A 20,437-nucleotide genomic window follows, 5' to 3' on the forward strand; every position below is an offset into this window, starting at 1 on the left:
CAGCCTAACAAGACTGATCCCCTTGCCCCTGAGAAGACGTTCCATGGATTTATGACAGCTTCAACCCCAATGCTGACTCATGCCGATTTATTAAATAATTACTTAAGGCCAACAATGTGTTTTGAGCTTTGAGAAACAATGTTTTGGTTGGAAGAACAGATCTAAGGCATCAAGGAAGGATCCAATAGGAAAGCTGAACTTGTGACATTAGCTAAGCTTCAACTATGAGCAGCTGTGTCACCTCAGCCGGCTGGGGCTGGCGCGATAGCATAGCAACAGGAAGCTCAGGCAACATGTCTTCAGCCTTCCCTCTAGCCCACTGGTTCTTACTGGGGGTGATTCTGCCCCCCCGGGGGATATCTGGCTACGTCAGGAGACATTTTTGGTTGGTACAACTGGTGCTACTGGCATCCAATTAGTAGAGGCCAGAGATGCTGCTAAACATCCTATGCTGTATAGCATAGCCCCTACAACAAAGAAGTAACCAGCTTGAAATGCCAATAGTGACCAGATTGAGAAACTCTATGCCTAACTTTTAGTAAGAACTAATATATCACCTAACCTTCCCAGCAACAATACCTTCTTCCTCCAAGCTTGCCAAAAGAGCCTGACAGAAAAGAGAAGGCTTTAAAAAAATCATAAGACACAACTGGAGTTTCCTGTGTTCTCTGATCAGTCTTGGGGAAAACCTAGTGGGCCCAAACCTGTCTGAGAAGGAGCCTGGTCCATGTGAGAAACCTACAACCTTCCCTTTATTTAATATGATGGCAAGACACTACAGGCCAGAAATAAAGAGAACTGTAAGGCAGAACAATAAGTGTCAGCCTGAACAGTTCAGAAAAAGAGAATCCAGAAGTGAAACTATATTTCGCAGAAAGAAGACATCACGTTTGCTGTACAAGGTAGGCGTGTTCCCAGCACCCAGGAATGAGCATCAATGCATACCATGATGGGTCACAAAAGAAAAAAATGCAGCAGGCAACAGAAGTGTGCAAGTGGAGGGAAGAGCACAAAGGAGAGACGTGAAAAGTCCTGCAGACAGACAACAACCTGGGAGAAAGGCATGGTCCCTGCAAGGTAAAACTGACTCAGCTTAACTGAATCCCTGAAACTGACAACAGATACATAATTAAACAATGCAACTATATAGAGGCAAAGGCCTGCTACTAAATCAATTCTGGAGATACAAAATGTCTTCAAGAAACCCACAATGACAGACATATGGCCACAAGGGGTTCCTGTGAACAGCAGAGTTCTTCAGGGGTGGCCATCTACCCAGATGGGAGGGAGTCCCAACATCTGCTAGGGTCTCACCAAAAGGATTATCCATCCTGCCAAGAAGTGGATGGAAACACAGGTGGTTGTGTATTGAGGAGATATGTACAGCTGCTCAATTCCCTGGAAGAGTGAGCACCTGCCAGACATTGGCTAGAGCTGCTGAACAAAGCTCATTTCTCCTGCCAAAGAAAGTGGAATTTACAAAGAGCTGAGGAGATCATAAATTCATTGGTGAATATATCTAGTGTAGACAGGGATTTTGGGGAAGACAAAAATGTTAATGTGATGAAGTAGGGATTCTTCATCAATCTAAATGGTTGCTTAATATGGTTAGATAAACATTCCAAAACACGGAGATGTTTTAAAGGGCAGTCTGAATTTCAGTGCCAAAATTAAATATACTTTGCACCTTCTAAACACAAATCAGCACATAGTCAACAATTAGGAGTACTAGATTTCAAAAAGCTGAATTTTTTATTTACACGTGCTTACCTCAAATACTGAAAGGTCTTTCCTCCGGTAAATTTCATTTGCTGGAGGATGAAACCATCCGCACTTCTTGGAGTGTCTTAGCAAAATATTTTTACTTTTCATATATTTAAGACAGAATTCACACAGGTAAAGCTTTGGTAATCTGTTGAAGTTTAAAAATCACAGAATCTATCAGATAGATTATACTGTTGCGGGGGAAGATTAAATATTGTTCAATTTTCTCTACCTCATAAAAAGGTTGTATAATAACATTGGAGGCTGGGTGCAGTGGCTCACGCCTGTAATCCCAGCACTTTGGGAGGCCGAGGCGGGCAGTTCACCTGAGATCAGGAGTTTGAGACCAGCCTGGCCAACATGGTGAAACCTCGTCTCTACTAGAAACACAAAAATTAGCTGGGCGTGGTGGCACATGCCTGTGGTCCCAGCTATTCGGGAGGCTGAGGCAGGAGAACTGCTTGAGGCGGAGGGTGCAGTGAATCGAGATCGCACCACTGCACTCCAGCCTGGGCAACAGAGTGAGACACCATCTCAAAAATAAATAAATTAATTAATTAAAAAAAAAAAAGAAAGCCAATAGTAAAGAGAGAATATAAAAACAACCTTACATTATTTTTCAATATAATCCATAATACGTGCTCCCTTTACTTTGTGAACAAATCATTTGTTTGCTTAAAAATATCCTATGTAAAGAAAGGTTTACAGATGTGGAACCACCACCCTAAAAATCAACTTAATAAGGATACCATCCTGTCAAGGGGCCAAGCATATTTTTCAAAATTCACACTTACTATCTTATTTCCAATTATAGATGGTCAGCGGTATAGCTATAATATTTTACTCAGAAGTGAATTTATTATTTTTAAACAATCTGCATACATATGAGGCCGAAAAGTCCTTGAACTTAGTTGTTACCATTTCCACTTCTGGAAGAGGTAACTTTAAAGTTATTATTATAGATTTATACATGGTCTAATGCAGTAAATGGCAGGGCTAAAAATCAAAAGATCTAATTTGTTTTCTACCAATTCCCCCGTTACTTTGAGTAAAAGACAAATTTTACCTCTCTTCCCTGCTGACTTTTTCTCCACCTTAAAAATTAGAATACTTTTTATTTCCATATTTTAATGAACACGGCTGATATTTATAAGAAAACGTTTAGAAGCACTTGCAAGGTAAAAAGTTTAAGAATGGGGTAAAAGGTTTTCAAGAGACAGGCAGACACAGATGAGACTACTTTCAAACCTTGCACTTATGTACAAATTTTATTCAAAGTTTTCAGAGCACATGGCTTATGATTACCTAGGCAAATGAAAGCTCATAGTCATTTTAAAAAATTGTTCAAGAACACACAACCGAATGGTATAAGCTAGGAGGAGAAACCAAAATTCTTGACTTTTACTTTGTCATTTAACTTTTAGAAAACACTTCACATTTTCTCCACTTACGTGCAGATGCTCATATGCTAATGAAAAAAATAAGATCTATTCTATAAGAAAGCCAAATTTATAATTACTGAAAACTTTGCAGACTAAAAAATTTTTGAAGATACTAGTAAAGTGTGCCCTGATGTACTTCATGGAAGCAATCTATTCTCAATGTACCTATTTTGGGATATATTCGTTCACAGCTAATTTGAGTTCAAGACAAATGAAAACTCAGATACCATTTTTTCTCCTTTTTACTTTTTATTTTTTGAGATGGGATCTCACTCTGTCACCCGAGCTGGAGTGCAGTGGTGTGATCTCGGCTCACTGCAACCTCCACCTCCTGGGTTCAAGTGATTCTCCTGCCTCAGCTTCCCAAGTAGCCGGGATTACAGGCGTGCCCTATCACGCCCGGCTAATTTTTGTATTTTTAGTAGAGACGGGGTTTTGCCACATTGGCTAGGCTGGTTTCGCACGCCTAACCTCAGGTTATCCACCTGCCTTGGCCTCCCAAAGTGATGGGATTACAGGAGTGAGCCACTGGGCCTGGCCTTCTCTTCAAAGTCACAAATGGTTCTAAAAGTAAAGATTTGGGGAACGGTCTCTTAAGACTACCGATTCCCATCTACTTTCTCCCATTTTTCCTTCTTTTGCTAAATTTCTATTAAAAACTCGAAAATAAAATGCCAGAAATCAGAGATAAAATGAACAGGCCTAATTAAAAAATATAAAAGGCAACCAGAGAAGAAAGTCTACCAAATAATTCACCATGGCAAATTTCTTTTTTTTATTGGGTTTCATACAAAACCAACATTTCCCCAATTAACCAAGGAAAGAAAGCACAGTCTAGAAGCTAAATGGCAAAATTTATAATGCCCGTGTAACTAAGGAGCATAAGGAATTTACCGAGAACAAGGAATACTATTAAAAGGTGCTGGCAAAAGCAATAGTTTGGGAAGCGCTTAGCACTGACTATCAAAATTTATTTCCTAAAATCATCCTTAATTCCTGCTTTAGAATCAAGAATTTTCCTTTCTCACATATGTGACATTCAAGTTATACACCTGCCAGACTTATTCCATTACCTTGCATATTCCTGTGGGTAAGGCGAGGAGTACCAGGTTTGGATTTCGTATTTACCAAATTCAATCACAGAAGGGTACCGGCCACAGTCTTCCACCCCACTCTCACACTCTATTTTCTGTTAAATAGAAAGAAAAGGAAAATAATAATATATATACTTCACTTACATTTTGGTTCTTTCACCAGTGACTATCAAAACTTATCAGAACGCTAATCTTAATTGTGAATTTGCATGGTCTTAAAACACTATAGACCCTTATGAAATGGGTTGGTGCAAAAGTAATTGCTGTTTTTATAATTACCTTCAATGGCAAAAACCACAATTACTTTTGCACCAACCTAACATTACCTCTGTGTAAGATTCACAGCAAACGAATACCCTAAGAAACAATATAGCAAAGGAAGTAAGTATGGTATAAATACATACAAATGTCGATAGAACTGGATTTAACAATCTGTTGTAACAGATTAGAAATTAGGTGATTATAAATGATGTGGCTATTACACAGGCTTATTTATTACATATGTTTACAGTTTCCTATTCCTCCATGAGGTAGTATTTATCACAACTGTAATTAAATAATCAATTGTGAAATCTGCAGCTTAGCATTTGTCTCTTCTTATTTCCCTTATTTCCATGTAGAAAGCCATATGAGGTTAAGAACTCTGCCTGCCAGATTCACTGTGGTATCCCTGGTGTCCAGTACAGTGCCTGACACAGAACAAGAATATTTCTTGAATAAAAAAAGCCAGTTTTACCATGTTGGAATGAAAAAGTTTTAGAATTAGCAGTATCTTTCAGATAATGGCCTACTGTTCACATTTATATATGAATGTCAGAAGAAGGCCAAAAAAAATGATAATATTTAAGGACTTCGAATCTTTTTTTAAAAGAGGTGGCATCTTGCTGTGTTGCCCAGGCTGGAGTAAAGTGGCTATTCAAGGGCATAATCCCACTACTGATCAACATAGGAGTTTCGACCTGCTCCACTTCCAATCTGGGCTGGTTCAAGGACTCCCAATCTTAATAACGGGGGGAAATTTGACATTTATCTTAGCCAAAGGAAAGCTGATACAAGGCATCCTGATAGGGGCAGAATGAGGCTTGGAAATATCCAATAGCTCTAAAGGTAGAAACTGTCAGGAGTATTTAGCCCAACTGGCTGCTACTAAAAATAAAGCGTTAAGAGCCTACAGAAAACCCCTTCCCCACAAAACAGGAAGTGGGGTTGGGTAGGGAGTCTACCTGACCACATTGGCCAGAGAAACCGAATGTAGTCACTGACACAACAAATTCACAATTCATAACAGATTCGTCTTTGAGAAGTCTGACAGCCTCACCTTTCAATATCTGGGTGGTAATAACTTAGGCAGAATTAAAGTGGAATCACTTAAAGAAATTACTGGACAATAAAAATAAAACTGACTACAACTGATCGTGAAACACAATATTTTTTCATCAATGCAAAAGAGCTAAAAATATGAGACATTTTTCATATGGCTGGCCATCTGTGTTGGAAGAAACATCGGCAAATTTAACAGCGATGTTCCTCTTTTTGTTAATGATTTTAAATTGTTATTTTCTAAATTTAGGCAAAACTCATCAGAAATCTATTCCTTCACACCTAGAAATGTTTTCCAAAATCTGCCTCAACTAGTGCTACTCTGTTTTACTTTGTGAGACCAGCTGAGCCAATACCTACTTTTAAGAGTGGAGACAATTCTACAAAGTCATTGCTTTTGAATGCACAGTTAATAAAAATGGGCATGATAATGGCTGAAGAATCACACAGGATGTTGAAAGGGATTCTCTATAAAATCAACACAGTAATTCCATATGGATAGTCAGAAGCCACATTTTATACTTGCTAGTACAATGTGGGATCCTCGCCTTACCTCCCAAGAAAGTTCCTGGGCCTGCTTAAAAACATCCAAATCCTCTTCAGTAACGACATCCTTGTTTCCAATCACATTTACATCTGCACTTTCTTGTTTGATGTTTATTTTTATTTCAGTATCTGTCATTTAAAACCAGCAGAAAGTGTATTCACTGACTTGAATCATGAGTAACCATCATATATTACCAAAATGGCACCAAATTAGCATACTGGGCAAATAGGGATTTTTTTTAAAGCTTTATAAATAAGCTTTTACATCTAAGCACTGCTCATAGATCCAGCAGTATCCTTTCCCTGCTATACTCAAATTTTTATTTGAATTTATCACTGTCATCTTTTTACAGCTTTAATAAATATATCAGGGAAAGTAAGAGCAATACAAAGTGAAATCATATTTTTCAACCAAGATTAGAAGTTTTATCAATGTCTAGTTATAGCATTCCCATTATCAGTTTTGAGATAATAAATTCTACCACTTTGTCCAAATGACACATTTTCGGTTTTTGTTTGATAAAGGGTAGCAAATGTAATGGGCCAATTTGTTCAATGAAATTATGAAATCCGTTTTCTCCCTAAGGTGGATACACACACAGACACACTCACATCCAAAAGCACACATCACAGAGTCACAGATCAGGCTTTGCTGAGACGGAAGCAGGATGAACTTTGTCATGAGAAAGCAATGGAGCAGAGGGAAGAGCTGAAACACCCCCTGTTGGAAGCACTGACAGCACACGACCGAACAGCGCTGTGGCTGCAGAGGCGACATGGGGGAGAGCATGGCAGAAGCATGGCAGTGGCTACTCATGCGGGACTACAAAGCCATAAGCAACGCTATGGAGGCATCTGGGGGTCCTAGTGTCACTACGAATGGAAGTAAATAATAAAAGGTGGGAGAGTATTAGTTGGAAAAACAACATTTTGGAGGTTTAGTCAGCATTAGAAAAAGGTCAAAGTTTCACTGCTTCTGTATGAAAGTGAAGTGAGAACAAGAGAAATAGCTAAGACCTATGTGACAAATAGGAATTGATTGGTTGATTTTTTTCGGGGTTGGGGAGAAAGGGACGGGACGCAGGTTTGGTTGGAGCTTTGACCTTTTGCTTACCATCATCCTGATCAGGTTTAATCCTTCCGTCTGTCAAGCTCCCCTTCCCTGGTGAGGGGGTCCCCATCTGAGGGGTCACTTTATATTTTAATCTGCCTAGCATCCTGTGCTTTTTAAGGAAAGTTGTTCGCTTGAAGTGAGCAATTGCTTTAAAAATACGTCCTCTAGCCATCCCCCAGCTAGAGGAGGAGGAGTGAGAAATAAACCGACTTCTAATATCTCTTTTGCCAAAGAAGTGGGCTTTAGATTTTGCCGTGGAAGACAATTCAGTTTTACGACGCATACGTTTGGGTGGTGCATAACTTGGGTGTCCCTTTTTGCGAGACTGTCCCTGAGTGGTATAGATATGAGAGAGCCCATCAAAGAGTGCCTTCAGCTGGCTGTTAGTGGTCAGGCCGCTCAGGGAGGGCACGCTGCACTGGCTGGAAGAACTCTGGGGAGAGGGAGAAGAAGTGGCCGTGCTGGACTTTTGTGAACTGGGGCTCTGACCGGAGATGGGGGTTGGGGGTGGAAGTGAAGAAGGTGGAGGTTTTAGCTTTTGTGTGGTACCTGTAGCCAACACATGAGAAGTGCATGACTGTTTCTGAGAGACCTTTTTCCTTGGACGATAGTGCTTTGAAAAGTCTATTATTTCACCTCGTGATCTGCGACCATCAGGTGATGGTGTAAAAAACTTAGTAAGGCCATCAATGAGCCCTTTGGTTTTCTTGTTAACTTTAAGTGTAGAGGCAGAAATGTAGGTGGAGGTGGTGGTGATTTTGGTGGTGGCACCAGGCCGAGTGGGGTCTGTAACAGCCAATCTGCTGCTTGAGTCCTTCCCAGATGCAGCATGACCAGATGAAGGTGTGGTACAGACTTTAGTCTTTTGACCCCTACCAGGTGACCCCCTTCCTGTGAATGCATTCATGGATCCTTCATCACTGGTTACAGACCTAGGCAGAAATTTAGAGAATAGTATCAGCATTTAATAAATAGAATTATAAAGGTATCTAAAAACAAATTTATTGCAACTAGATGCATTCAATGGGCTTAAACTTAAGAACTGTATTTTTTGTGTGTGCCACCACCTAGATGTTTCTCTGTTGGAAAGGCAGCAGCAACTGCATTTGCATGTCATGGTTTTTCCAGGGCCCATCCAACAGGTACTGGAAGAATCCATGTGGACCCAAGAGCAATATAAGCAAGAAAAATGTTGAAGAGACTAAAAGAACACCCGATGCTTTAATTATAATTAAATAAAAACAAGCTATCCTTTGGTGTTGTCACAAATAGTTATGATCTCCTGGAATGTCTTTTTTAAAGTATTAGGAGGAAATAAGTCATATGTGTTATCCAGAAGCAAAAGAAGAAGCTTATCTAATCTCTAGTTAAAAGTAATTTTTAATTCAATTTGCAAACTTTAAGAGTTTGGATATGGCTATAAATTTGTACTTTTTTTTTAAGAAAACATAAAAAGACACCCTCTTCCTCTCAGCAGTTTGTGTTTAGGATGGTAAGATAACCAATAATACTCTCTTAGGAGAGAAGACAATTAACTACAGCATAAAATATTGCTGAAAAAAGGACAACAATAGCAAAAAACTGAAGAAATGATTAAAGAAAAGCTACAGCGGGTCAGACATGACATGGAGAGTCTGGTGAAGAAGCGGCACATTTACCATGGTCATTATCAGACACTTGGCGTCAGAATCTTTATACCCCGGTTCTGCCCATACTGTTGAGTAGTCAACAGAAACTAGAGGTCACTCGCTAACACAGCTGCTTACATGAACAGCAGCCGACTGTCTTCACCTCAGGCTAGGGTTTGCGAAGCTACCCATTTCGTAGCAGAGTTTCATACAATAGAGAAACATTTGCAGATGAATTATGACAATGCTGGGGCCCAAGAATGTACTTTCAAAATGATCAATTTAGCTGAAGGCAAATAATGACGAAATGAAAGCCTTGAAAAGAGACAATACTGAATTATAAAAATATCTTAAGTAATTACAAATACAAGAGCACATTTTAGTGATCATCTTGTATACAAAGATTTAATGACCAGATTTCAGCTGCTGGCTGAAGGGGAGAAGTACATGACTGTTTGGCACCACCTGCCTGGCACCACCAATTCAGCCAAGTCAGGTGAACGTTGGAGATCTCTAGTGTCACCAGAGACACAGTGAGAGTTACCAACAAAGAACTCATCCAGGCTAAAATGTTTCACATCAGAATGCTGCATTTGGGCTGTATCTGGAATCGATTGCCCAGAAAGGATAATATGCTTATAAAGCATGTAAAAAGGAAAACTCCCTAGACTGTCTTAAAAATTCCTAAGCTCAAAGGACAATTTTGGACAAACAAAAAGTTAGGATTGGTGCCAGATGCAATTTTCAGCTGTGTCCTTTGTTTAGAAAGTTTATATCCTAATTTGGTTTTTTTAATTGGGCCCTGAGGATACAGTCCCATGTTGGGAACAATGCTTACACAGGATGAATGCAAAAACATATAATTTCTACTTCAAATGATACTACTATGAAAGATTTTATTCATAACCATGTTTCATGTTTGCCTCTAGAAATTTTTTCAAAATCTATGACAATGTCTACTGGTTAAAGGGTTTTCGCAAAGTTTCATAGAAAACTCTAGAAAGAAGCCTGCATTTCTTACTTCTTCTTAGGAGATAAAGGTGCGGGAGGATACTATTTTCCTGAGAGCGAGTAAGATAGTGAGAACTGCTTCAGATAAAATTAGGGGAAAAGGAGTAAGCAAGGGAGTGAGATTCTCAGTGTCTGTTCAAGGTGTGTGCAGAGCATGTATTCTTTCTCCATCACAATGGTCCTTTCACTAAGCCTGAAAAGATGGTGATAGTCTGTTGGCAGAACTGTTATAGATGTGCAAGTCTCCTGATTCCATTTGTAAACACCTTAATGCTGATAGTCAAATCTATACTCTACACAGGTTAAAATAAATTCATTTCACCTTTTATTTTTTCTCTGCTTTTCCAACTAACTCCTGCTAAATGCTCTACTGGGCTTTAATGGCAATTATATGGCAACAAGATAGTGAAAATGGGGTTATCATAGCAGATTTCCAGGCCACTGCGAATATATTATTTTATATATATGTCTGCACAAGTGCAGTTGTCAAATAGCTGTGTCTAACTCTTCAGAGGCAAATGGTCATCTGCAGGTTTTTCAGAAGCTCCTATTTCATAAAAGAGATCTTAAAAAGCGGTAATGCTACATTACTATCAGAAGAGAGAGGTATTTTTCTAAAATGTTATCTGGAGTGATGAAAGAGATTTGCTATAGACATGGACAAATCCCTCTCGTTTTAAAATTCCTATGAAAATATTTATATAATTAAGCTCTTCTATGCTCAGCCAGTAATAAAGTAGGCTGAATGATTGTTTCCAGTTCTTACATTCTGCTTCCATCCTGCTGCTTGAAAAATGTCACTTAGTATCACAGCTACTGCCAACAGAAGACCCCAAAATGCCAATGGTAATTAAAAATGTTATTTTCAAAAAATTTCCACTGCTCAAGCAAAAAGAGAAGTATTTTTCAACCCTTGAGTTTGAAAAAATGATGCCAAAAAACCCCTAATGGAATCTAAGAGAATAACAATCACCTATATTTTAAAGCAAAACATAAAAGATTTCTTTTGATAAGATCTCAACCTACAACAATCGTTGCTTTAATTTATTTTTCGGTCGTCCAATGGGTTTTGCATATCGTCGTTTTATTTGTGCAGCTTTCTCATGAAGTAGTTTTCTTCCCTTTTTCTTTGGTCTGCAGACTTGGCAAATCCACATCCCTGAATTAATATATATATAAGAAAAATATTTTAATGTTTCATTTTAAGAGAAGATATTAAATATCTGTAAAAAGCTGCTCAAGGATGCCTGTATGCTGAACTTTACTCCAAAAAATGCGTCATTCCCTTTTGTCATTTTCATTAGGAAACCATCACTGCAGGTCAATTTCCCCAGAACGAAGGTGGTGAGGGCAGAGGTGGCCTCTCTCTCAGAACCCTTCCATAAAGCTGTTCCCAACATGTCATTAAGCCTCTCACCAACATATAAACACACATGAAAACTCGCCCCTGTCAGATATTTTATCTTTTGAGTTGAGGGAGACATTTTCAAGTCAGTCCATTTTTGGAATTTCTAGAAGAAAAAAAAAATTATCATCTCTTTCTGGAAAGTTCCAAAACTAAAAAAATTATCAGTAGTTTTGAGTACTGCAGAACTACAATGATTAAAACTATACATCTAGCATAGGAAAATAGGTCAATGCATAAGAATGGAAAGACCAGAACAACCGAAGCCTACAGAAAAGTTTAGCATATCAAAAGGTCGTATTTCAAATCAGTGGGGAAAAGATGAAATGATTCAATAAGCGTGATAGAACAAATAGCTATCTACCTGGAAGAGGAATTATTTCCTATCCTTTATAAGAATAAATTCTAGACAGATGAATATTATAATATGAAAAAATAAAATGTTACAAGTACCAGGAAAGATATGTGGATATTTATATAATCTAAGCATGACTACATTTAAAACTGAAGCCATAAATAAAAAGATTCATGAATCTGACTACATGAAAAAAAAAAAGAGCTTCTGCAAATCAGGGTAAAAAAGGTAAAAATCCCAAGAGAAAAATGATTAATGGATAAAAAGAGGTACCTTAGAAAAGATGATATACAAACAGCCAAGAATAAAACACAAGAAATGTTCAATCTGACTACTAAAAAAAAAAAAAAAAAAAAAATCAGACATATTTCTATTATCAAACTGGTAAAATTTAAAAAATAATAATACTGTATTTCACCAAATCTAAGATACTATATGATGCATCTGACTTCAAAGATATTAAAACATTAAAAACAAACAAACAAACACCTGTGTCTTAGACTCGAGATATAGTAACGGTGAGTACTAGTCACGATACAGGAAAATAGGTATCCTCATACACTGCTGGACAGCCTGAAAACTGATACAGCCTTTCATGTATCTAGCCTTTGATCCAACCGTTCCTCCCCTAGGAATTTATTTCAAGGAAATAATTGTGGATGGAAAAAATTGGAAACATTTGTAATATCCACCCTAAGGGACTGGTTAAATGAATTATAGTTCATTTATACAGGGGGCTGGAAAATCAAATACCTCCAGGAAGGACCTAGATTGTATAATACATGTGACTGAAGCAAATTGGAACGTTTAAGACAGCAGGGAGTAGTGAGACTGTGGCAAACTGGAGCACGCATGCACCACCCAGAGGACTCAAACTTTTAAAAATATGGTGCCAACAAAGCGTATCTGTGACCCACAGTTGCCAGGTTTGTAATCCCTGCTCTATACTATGGAGTTCTACACACTTATTAAAAACTATGTTTAGGAGAATATTTAATGATGTAGGGGTGCTTACAATCTATTAAGAGGGAGGAAAAAAGTACATTACAAAAACATGTACAGAATGTTCCATTTCCCTTCAAAGGGTATGTGAAGGCAGAGAAAGTATTTCTAATTCATTTTAATTTTTATTCCTTTTTTGTCTACCTGTATTTTTTAAATCTTCCACAACGTAAATTATGGATTTTTTTAAATAAAAAGGCAAAGTTATTTTTAAATGTTTAATATATTGCAAAATGGGGGGAAAAGGCTGAGCTTAGCTGATTTACACAATAAATAGAAGAAAATCCACATTCCATCAGACACGATCAGCTATAAGATCATTCAGATGCTCGTGTTCAAAATATCAACTAATGGCCAAGAAAAAGGTGATGGCTTCCTGTTGTAGGACTTTGGAGTCACTATCATCCTCAAAAATATAAAATTTCTTAAGCTCTAAACACTGTGCTGAATAATATGGAAAGTGTTCTAAACTTTTGACCTACATAATCTAATCTTATTCTAATAGGGGAATGGTTTGGAGAGAGAGATGGTCTTTTTCATCCCTGGGTCTGAATTAGAGCCTTTATTTTATATATATGTATATACATATATATATACACACACACATATATATGTTATTTTTTTCTATGCTTTTGTAATCCTCTATTCACAATCCTAAACTCACAAGTATAGGGAAGGTGGGAGGGATGAAAAAAATGCTTAAAGAACCTGTATAACTCTGAGCTGTCAGACCTCAGGACAAAGCTAACCAATATGTAATAAAATACATTTTTAATACAGTTTAAAAGTTCACCTTTTGGCATTCTGGAAAGTGGTGGGTCACAGCATTCCATATGGAATCCTCTATCACAGGAATCACAAAAAAGCATATTATCCTGTAATATAACATATTAGAGACTAATTGAGACTGAAACCAACTGTAAAAGGCTAAAAATTATTTTGTTACTGGATTAACATTAATACAACATAAGGAAAGTGCACCAAGATCCCAGTTGCAGTCTGACAACACGTGAATTTAAAACTTTTGAAAGAAAGTAGCCATACTCTATAAAAACGAAAACACCTTAATACTGGAAATTAGCGAGTTACCTGGCAGTGGATTACGGGAGCCATACTTACAGCATTTCTGCCTTGGACTCTACAGGCACTGCATGTCTTGCATTCGATGCACTGCCACCTTAAGGCCTTTACATTTGTTGTTAATTCAGGACAAAATTTCAAACAGGATGGGTGTCCTATGAGAATAAAAAGCAAATTGCTTGATGGGAATGGTGCCTTTGACTTTTTTAAACTCCCATTCCCTAATATTTAATAGATAGCTGATGAGGCTTGCCAATGAACCTTAGGAACTTGAAAATGCCAACAGATCAGAGAATCTAAATTACAGATTTCCTTTCTGCCTTTTCACCTTACCTTCTTTCCCTGCATGTAACAAAATGACTAAAAATGTTTTCCCTAAGAGAAGTTAATTTATACCAATTCCAATCTCAAGCCTTCGAGAACTTGAAGATAACACAGGCTCAGGCGTTCTCACTCCTGCGCCCTGTTCAATCTCCTGTACTTGCCGTCTTCATCAACCACCATCTACCCAGGGGGTCCTGGTTTGCCACACACTGAGGGGAGTTGCCAAAGTTCAAACAATTCCTGCTCTCTATGTGTGATGAAATCATAAAACTTAACAGATAACTAAATAAAAAATTGAGACTGCTTAACCTAACTGCAGATGCTCTCCCCCGCCCAAATCCAACAGTACACAAAGAACATCCCATTGCTGGGACAGACATTGCCATCTTGCCCCTGGGTCACTGAGTTTAAACTCTGGAAGCAGAAGCAGAAACAGTGAATTTGAGAGACAGAATTAAGAAGCTGAGAGATCCAGGTTAAACGGGACCCACCAAGAAGTGAGGCCTCAGCAGGTTCCCCCATTTTCCCGAGCATTGAGTTTTCCACACTGTTTGGTGCACACTTTTCACCTAGCAGCGCTCCACACACCATGTCTTACTGCTCACTTCACAGAGGAAAACTGGAGACCCTGAGGGGCAATGCCTTTCAAAGAAGCCAGCCCTGAGCCTGCGAGTAATAGATTCCTCCAAGAGGTGTGGGGAGCGTGAGCCTAGACTGTTTGGAAGGCTGTACAGTTTAAAATCTAATGGTCTTTTATCACATAAACTCAAAGAGATCTCCAAACTCCATTTTATTTTTTTTAAACCTGGTCTTTAAATAGTAAGAACATTAGTAAATCCCATGTGAAAGAACTTACAACCAAGCTGCAAAGGAAACCTGAGGGGTAATAAAAAAAGCAGATTCTGCAATTTCAAAACTGTTTTATAATTTCCTGACTTTGGCAGGCTCATTGTTTAAATATGTATTTTGGATTGCTGCCAAAAAGGTCCTCCTCCCTAAAGCTTAACAGGTGCTTCATAAAATTCCACCCACCAGGAGATTTGGCTTTTTGAAGTAAAAACATTCAAAATCAATCACCAATACTGTTAATAAAAGCACACTATTCCTGAGTTTAAAAAAAAAAAATCTAAACATCTGTATTTAAGATGTTGAGAAAATAAAATATTGTCACAGGATTATGACCTCAGGCAGGAGAGACACCCAGGCAGATGCATTTAACCTGTGACACTGTTCTTTTATGAGGCTTCTCTCATTCAAATGAATGCAAGGAAAAAGTCTGAATAGATAAAAATGGTATCAATCTCCTCCTTCTGCTCAGGAACGGCAAACAAAGACAGCCTGCTTGTCGACTTTTAAGAAGCATACTGAAGGGGGGAGGGGAGAGGTCTACTTTGATCAGAGCCCTCCCCTCTGTCCCCTTATATAGTGAGGGGGGTAAAAACTTAACTTTTAAAGAACAGCAATTTAAATTCCACCCTTAAAATGGTCCCATCAGCTTAAAAGTATATCATTTACTTCCCCCCTCTTTTTTATTACTTCCTGTAAGGCATACATCATGGGCACATATGACCTCAATTTCACGCACTGAATTTTTCTCTACATTCAAATCTGCTTTTGTACTTTGTGACTTAATATTCAGTAACTAAGGTAATTCACATCATATTACAGCTTACTATTTATTCTCACAGGTATCTTATGAAATACAGACTTTTTAATAATTATACAGTTTGAAAATTAGTGGATTTCAGCCATTTTTCAATCAGGGGCAAGGAATATTCTTTCTCTTAATGGTTTCTCTCACTTCAAGCAATACTGTATCTCAACTACTACTATTTAAGCTACCCTATCAAATTCTAAAATCTTCAGCCTATCTTTCCTTAGGCAGCAATCTTACCTTTATTTAGCTCAAGAGAATTGGCCATAGATCCCTTCCAGTTCTAAATTTCTATGATTCTGTAAAGGATGCTGAGGGATGAAGAAATATTTCCATTTTATTTTCTCATGGCCAACTTTAAAATAACACAAAAGACTGTAATGTGTCTTGATATACTACTACACAATCTATAGTAATCAGATAAAGGAAAACAATGCTACTGATCAAGTAATTCCTTACCTCTGGTTTAGCCATTTCATAAACTCAACAATTTCCTCTAACTTTTTTCTTTTTTTTTTTTTTTGAGACAGAGTCTCACTCTGTCGCCCAGGCTGGAGTGCAGTGGTGCGATCTTGGCTCACTGCAAGCTCCACCTCCCAAGTTCCATGCCATTCTCCCGCCTCAGCCTCCTGAGTAGCTGCGACTATAGGCACCCGCCACCACACCTGGCTAATTTTGTTTTTGTATTTTTAGTAGAGACAGGGTTTCACTATGTTAGCCACGATGGTCTTGATCTCCTGACCTTGTGATCCGCCTGCCTCAGCCTCCCAAAGTGCTGGGATTACAGGTGTGAGCTACAGCACCAGGCCTGTTTTTTTATTTTTGAGACAGGGTCTTACCCTGTTGCCCAGGCTGGAGTGTGGTGGCATGATCATGGCTCACGGCAACCTTTACCTCCCAGACTCAAGCAGTTCTGTCACCTCAGCCTCTCGAGTAGCTGAGTCTACGGGCACGCATCACCATGCCCAGCTAATCGTTTTGTATTTTTTGTAGAGATGGGGTTTTGCCACGTTGGCCAGGCTGGTCTTGAGTTCCTGGCCTCAAGAGTCCACCAGCCTTGGCCTCCCAAAGTGCTGGGACTACTGACACGCGCCACCATGCCCAGTTAATTTCCTCTAAAATTCTTGTTCTCTCTGTTGATGCGTTTCATGGTGCTTTGTCTTTCTGGAGTTCGTTTTACTACTGTATTCTGCAATTTATCAGATTTGATAGCCATAATACATATTCATTCACTCATTCAATTTCACACAAATACATTATCAAGTACTAGCAGCTTACAATAGTTTTATCTAGCAAAACCAAAAGAATACTATTTAAAATTAAACAAGTACCAATGGAACTACAAACCAGTGGAAAAGCTTTTGGGAGAAAGTACTGAGGAAGAAAAAACACAGGCTCTGTAGTAAGCAGAACAACAGCCCCCAGCCGTCTGAGCTCTAATTCCCGTAACCTGTAAACATACTATACCTGTTGTGGCAAAAGGAACTCTGCAGAAGTGACTAAGCATACAGACCTAGAAATGGGGAGTTTATCTTGGATTATCTGAGTGGGCATGATTGATCTAATCACCTTAATCCTTAAAAGCGGAGAACCTTTTATGAACTTGGTTAGAGAAATGAAATGGGAAAAGGAGGAGGAAGGGTTCAAAGCATGAGAGAGACTCCACCTGCTATCACAGGCTTTCAAGATGGCGAGGGGGCTGCAAGCCAGGGAATGTGGGTGGCCTGTAGAAGCTGGCGATGGCCTTCACCTGACAGCAAGAAAACCAGGCTCTCGGTCCTATCAACACAAGGAACTAAATTCTGTCAATAATGCAGATGGATAAGAACATGGATCCTCTCCTAAAGTCTCCAGAGAGGAGCCAGCCCTGCTGATACCCCGATTTTCATCCAGTGAGACCCATGATGGACTTCCAACCTACAACTGTAAGGTTAAAAATGTGTTGTTTTTAAGTCACTAAGTCTGTAGTAATTTATTTCAGTAGCAATGGAAAACTAATAATGACTCAGACACTAAGCCCCTCAGACTGGCTATCTGACCATCTATCTGTCCATCTCTCCTTCCTTCAACTAATATTTAAGGAGCACTGGATACAGTGAGGAAAAGGAGAGGCATCGTTCCCACTCTTTCAGATCACATAGCCCAGCAGGAAAGACAAACATTAAACAAGAATGAGCATTAATGCCTTACAATGGGGTGGCTTAGGGATATGGGAGAATCTAGCAGGAGGTTAGAGAAAGGCCTCCCTAAAAAAGAGACTCAAAAGATGAGTGTGATTGGATGGGACCTGATAAGGGGCAGAGCAGGGAAGATGGCATGAACAGAGGGAGAGATGAATGGCATATATCCAAGGAGAGAGAAGTTGTTCAATGTAACCAATGTGCAGAATGTGAACAGAATAGTGATGTAAGATAGGGTTAAACCAGAGCCCAATCCAGAAGACTTTTGGGGGTCTATATTAAAGAATATTGATTTCTCCTAAGAGCAACTAACTGGTAGCCACTTATGAAATTCTGTGATCAGATTTATAATTTAAAAAGGTAACTTAGGCTATAGTACGGAAAATGGATTGGAGGAAAAAGGGTGAAGCCTAGATTGAGGTCATTACAATAGCAGATCTGAGTGGGGCTGGTGGGGATGCATCGATAAGTTTAGCATTCAAGATATATATTATGATTTAGAATCAGTGTGTTTTTGGTGATTCCTTGGTGTGAGAGAATAGGACAGAGGATGGCTCCAAATGTCCAGTTTGTGTAACTGAGTGAGTAGCTAACAGTGTGCCATTTGCTGAATATAGGAAATCCTCCAGGAGAGGCGGGATACTGTTTCTTTGCTGGGATTTTTGTTGTTATTGTGTGGCTATTGTTTTGGGTAGAGGAAGCAGTGCAAGGCTGATGAGCTGTTCTGGATATTAACTTTGAGGTGCGTCAGGGGTAGACTCGTTGGAGAAGCTCTATAGTTGTTTGTATCTAGGGTCAGCTCAGTAGAAGCTACAAGGCAAAGTAACAAACACAGGGCCATGACAGACATCTGAAGAAACATTTAGGGAATGGAGAGAGGACCAAGCGGCTAACAAATATATGTGGAAAGAAGTGGTGGAGAGAAAACACAGATAAAATGGTGTCACGGGGGCCAAAGCAAAAGAACACCTCAAGAAAAAAGATTCTCTACAAGATCAAATATGACTAAGATAAATTATTTGGTGTGGATTAAAAGACACTGATTAGATTTTGATAAACACTGAAAAACAATCATTAGATGTTGCTACAAGGAGGTAACTATTACCCAGACAAGTTTTAATGAAGTTACATCCCTTTGGATGGTCAATCATGCTTTGGGCTTTTGTGGGGATGGGGCTCACCTTCTTCCCCCACCGCCTTTTCTTGTTTTTTTATTTTTATTTTTTGAGACGGAGTTTCACTCTTGTCACCCAAGCTGAAGTGCAGTGGTGCGATCTCGGCTCACTGCAACCTCTGCCTCCTGGGTGCAAGCCATTCTCCTGCCTCAGCCTTCCAAATAGCTGGAATTACAGGCATGCGCTACCAGGCCCGGCTAATTTTTTTTTCTTCCTTTTTTTAGTAGAGACAGGGTTTTACCATGTTGGCCTAGGCTGGTCTTGAACTCCTGACCTCAGGTGATCTGCCCACCTTGGCCTCCCAAAGTGCTGGGATTACAGGCGTGAGCCACAGCGCCTGGCCTCTTTTCTTCTTTGGATCATATCTTTAGGTTTCTTTCTAGTCAAGAGTCTTCTTTCCAACCTAATGATTCAATCCGCATCTAGTCAATGTGAAACTGGATGACTAAGCAACCAACTCCTGGGGTGACCTTAAGAAACTAATGGTCTTTTAAATATTTTTATATGCCCATATATCCATACACTGCCCCTACCAGTTCCCTCCACGAGCATGCAAGTTTTGTTCAGGGTTAACACACAAATAAAGACAAACCCAGGAAAGACTTCAGGTCTCCCGAGGGTGCACTGATATTCTACTCCACGGCTCTTGCTTCCTTTATTGTACAAAAGGGATTTCTCTCACTCACCCAGCTGCATCACAGCAGCCTTTCTTCTGTCTCCCGTTTCAATGAGTTTCCATTTAGAATAATTTTGAACTGTACACTTATCTTAGATTTGCTAATTTGAAAACACACATGCACACAACTCATCTGTAAGTAAGATTTAACCACCCAGCAATCTGAGCAGCAGACACAAAATTTCATTTGGTATAATATCTAATACTTATGTGAAGCTAATTAAAGATAATTTGGTCTTAATGAGGCAAAGAGAATATAACAGTGTTAATTTCAAAGTAGGCTGATCCATGAAAGTCAAGTAAAATCATTTCTAACATTTCCACAGACCTAGACTATCTGAGGATTCCCACATTCATATTAGTGGTTGGAATAACCCTTCACATTTGTCTCATGTTTTATAGTTACTGATCATCTTCCTATCATTATCTCACTGGATTCCACAATAGCTCTGTGGATGCAGGGTGCAGACATTCTCCTTTACACTGCAGAGATGAGGAAAACCAAAGTTACACAGCCAGCAAGTGGCGGAAGAGAACTGGAGTACAGGCTAGGGATGCCACATTCGGGGCTCCAGGCACTGTGTACCTCACCTTACGTTTTTACTACATACAAACTTGAATGATTTTTTTTTTTAAAAGAACTTTTAGTAGAAAAAAAAATGTTAAA

At 39.0% G+C, this 20,437-nt stretch overlaps 1 protein-coding gene across 12 annotated transcripts in view; it reads right to left on the reverse strand.

The window, feature by feature from the left end:
- Positions 1–20,437, reverse strand: part of KAT6B (lysine acetyltransferase 6B) — a 203,890-nt gene that overhangs the window by 41,962 nt on the left and 141,491 nt on the right. For 4 of the 12 annotated variants that reach the window (XM_077946539.1, XM_077946536.1, XM_077946538.1 and 1 more), the window contains 7 exons: positions 13,801–13,916; positions 13,475–13,556; positions 10,946–11,078; positions 7,830–8,212; positions 6,174–6,295; positions 4,280–4,395; positions 1,771–1,912 (listed from right to left, as the gene is read on the reverse strand). In XM_077946539.1, coding sequence (XP_077802665.1) covers positions 1,771–1,912; positions 4,280–4,395; positions 6,174–6,295; positions 7,830–8,212; positions 10,946–11,078; positions 13,475–13,556; positions 13,801–13,916 — 1,094 coding nt within the window. Of the gene's footprint in view, positions 1–1,770; positions 1,913–4,279; positions 4,396–6,173; positions 6,296–7,280; positions 8,213–10,945; positions 11,079–13,474; positions 13,557–13,800; positions 13,917–20,437 lie in introns of all 12 variants that reach the window. The other 8 variants (XM_015147239.3, XM_015147238.3, XM_015147240.3 and 5 more) reach the window with 2 other exon arrangements.

Source organism: Macaca mulatta, chromosome 9 (genome assembly GCF_049350105.2).
Source record: "Macaca mulatta isolate MMU2019108-1 chromosome 9, T2T-MMU8v2.0, whole genome shotgun sequence".
In the NCBI taxonomy this organism is placed as follows: Eukaryota; Metazoa; Chordata; class Mammalia; order Primates; family Cercopithecidae; genus Macaca; species Macaca mulatta.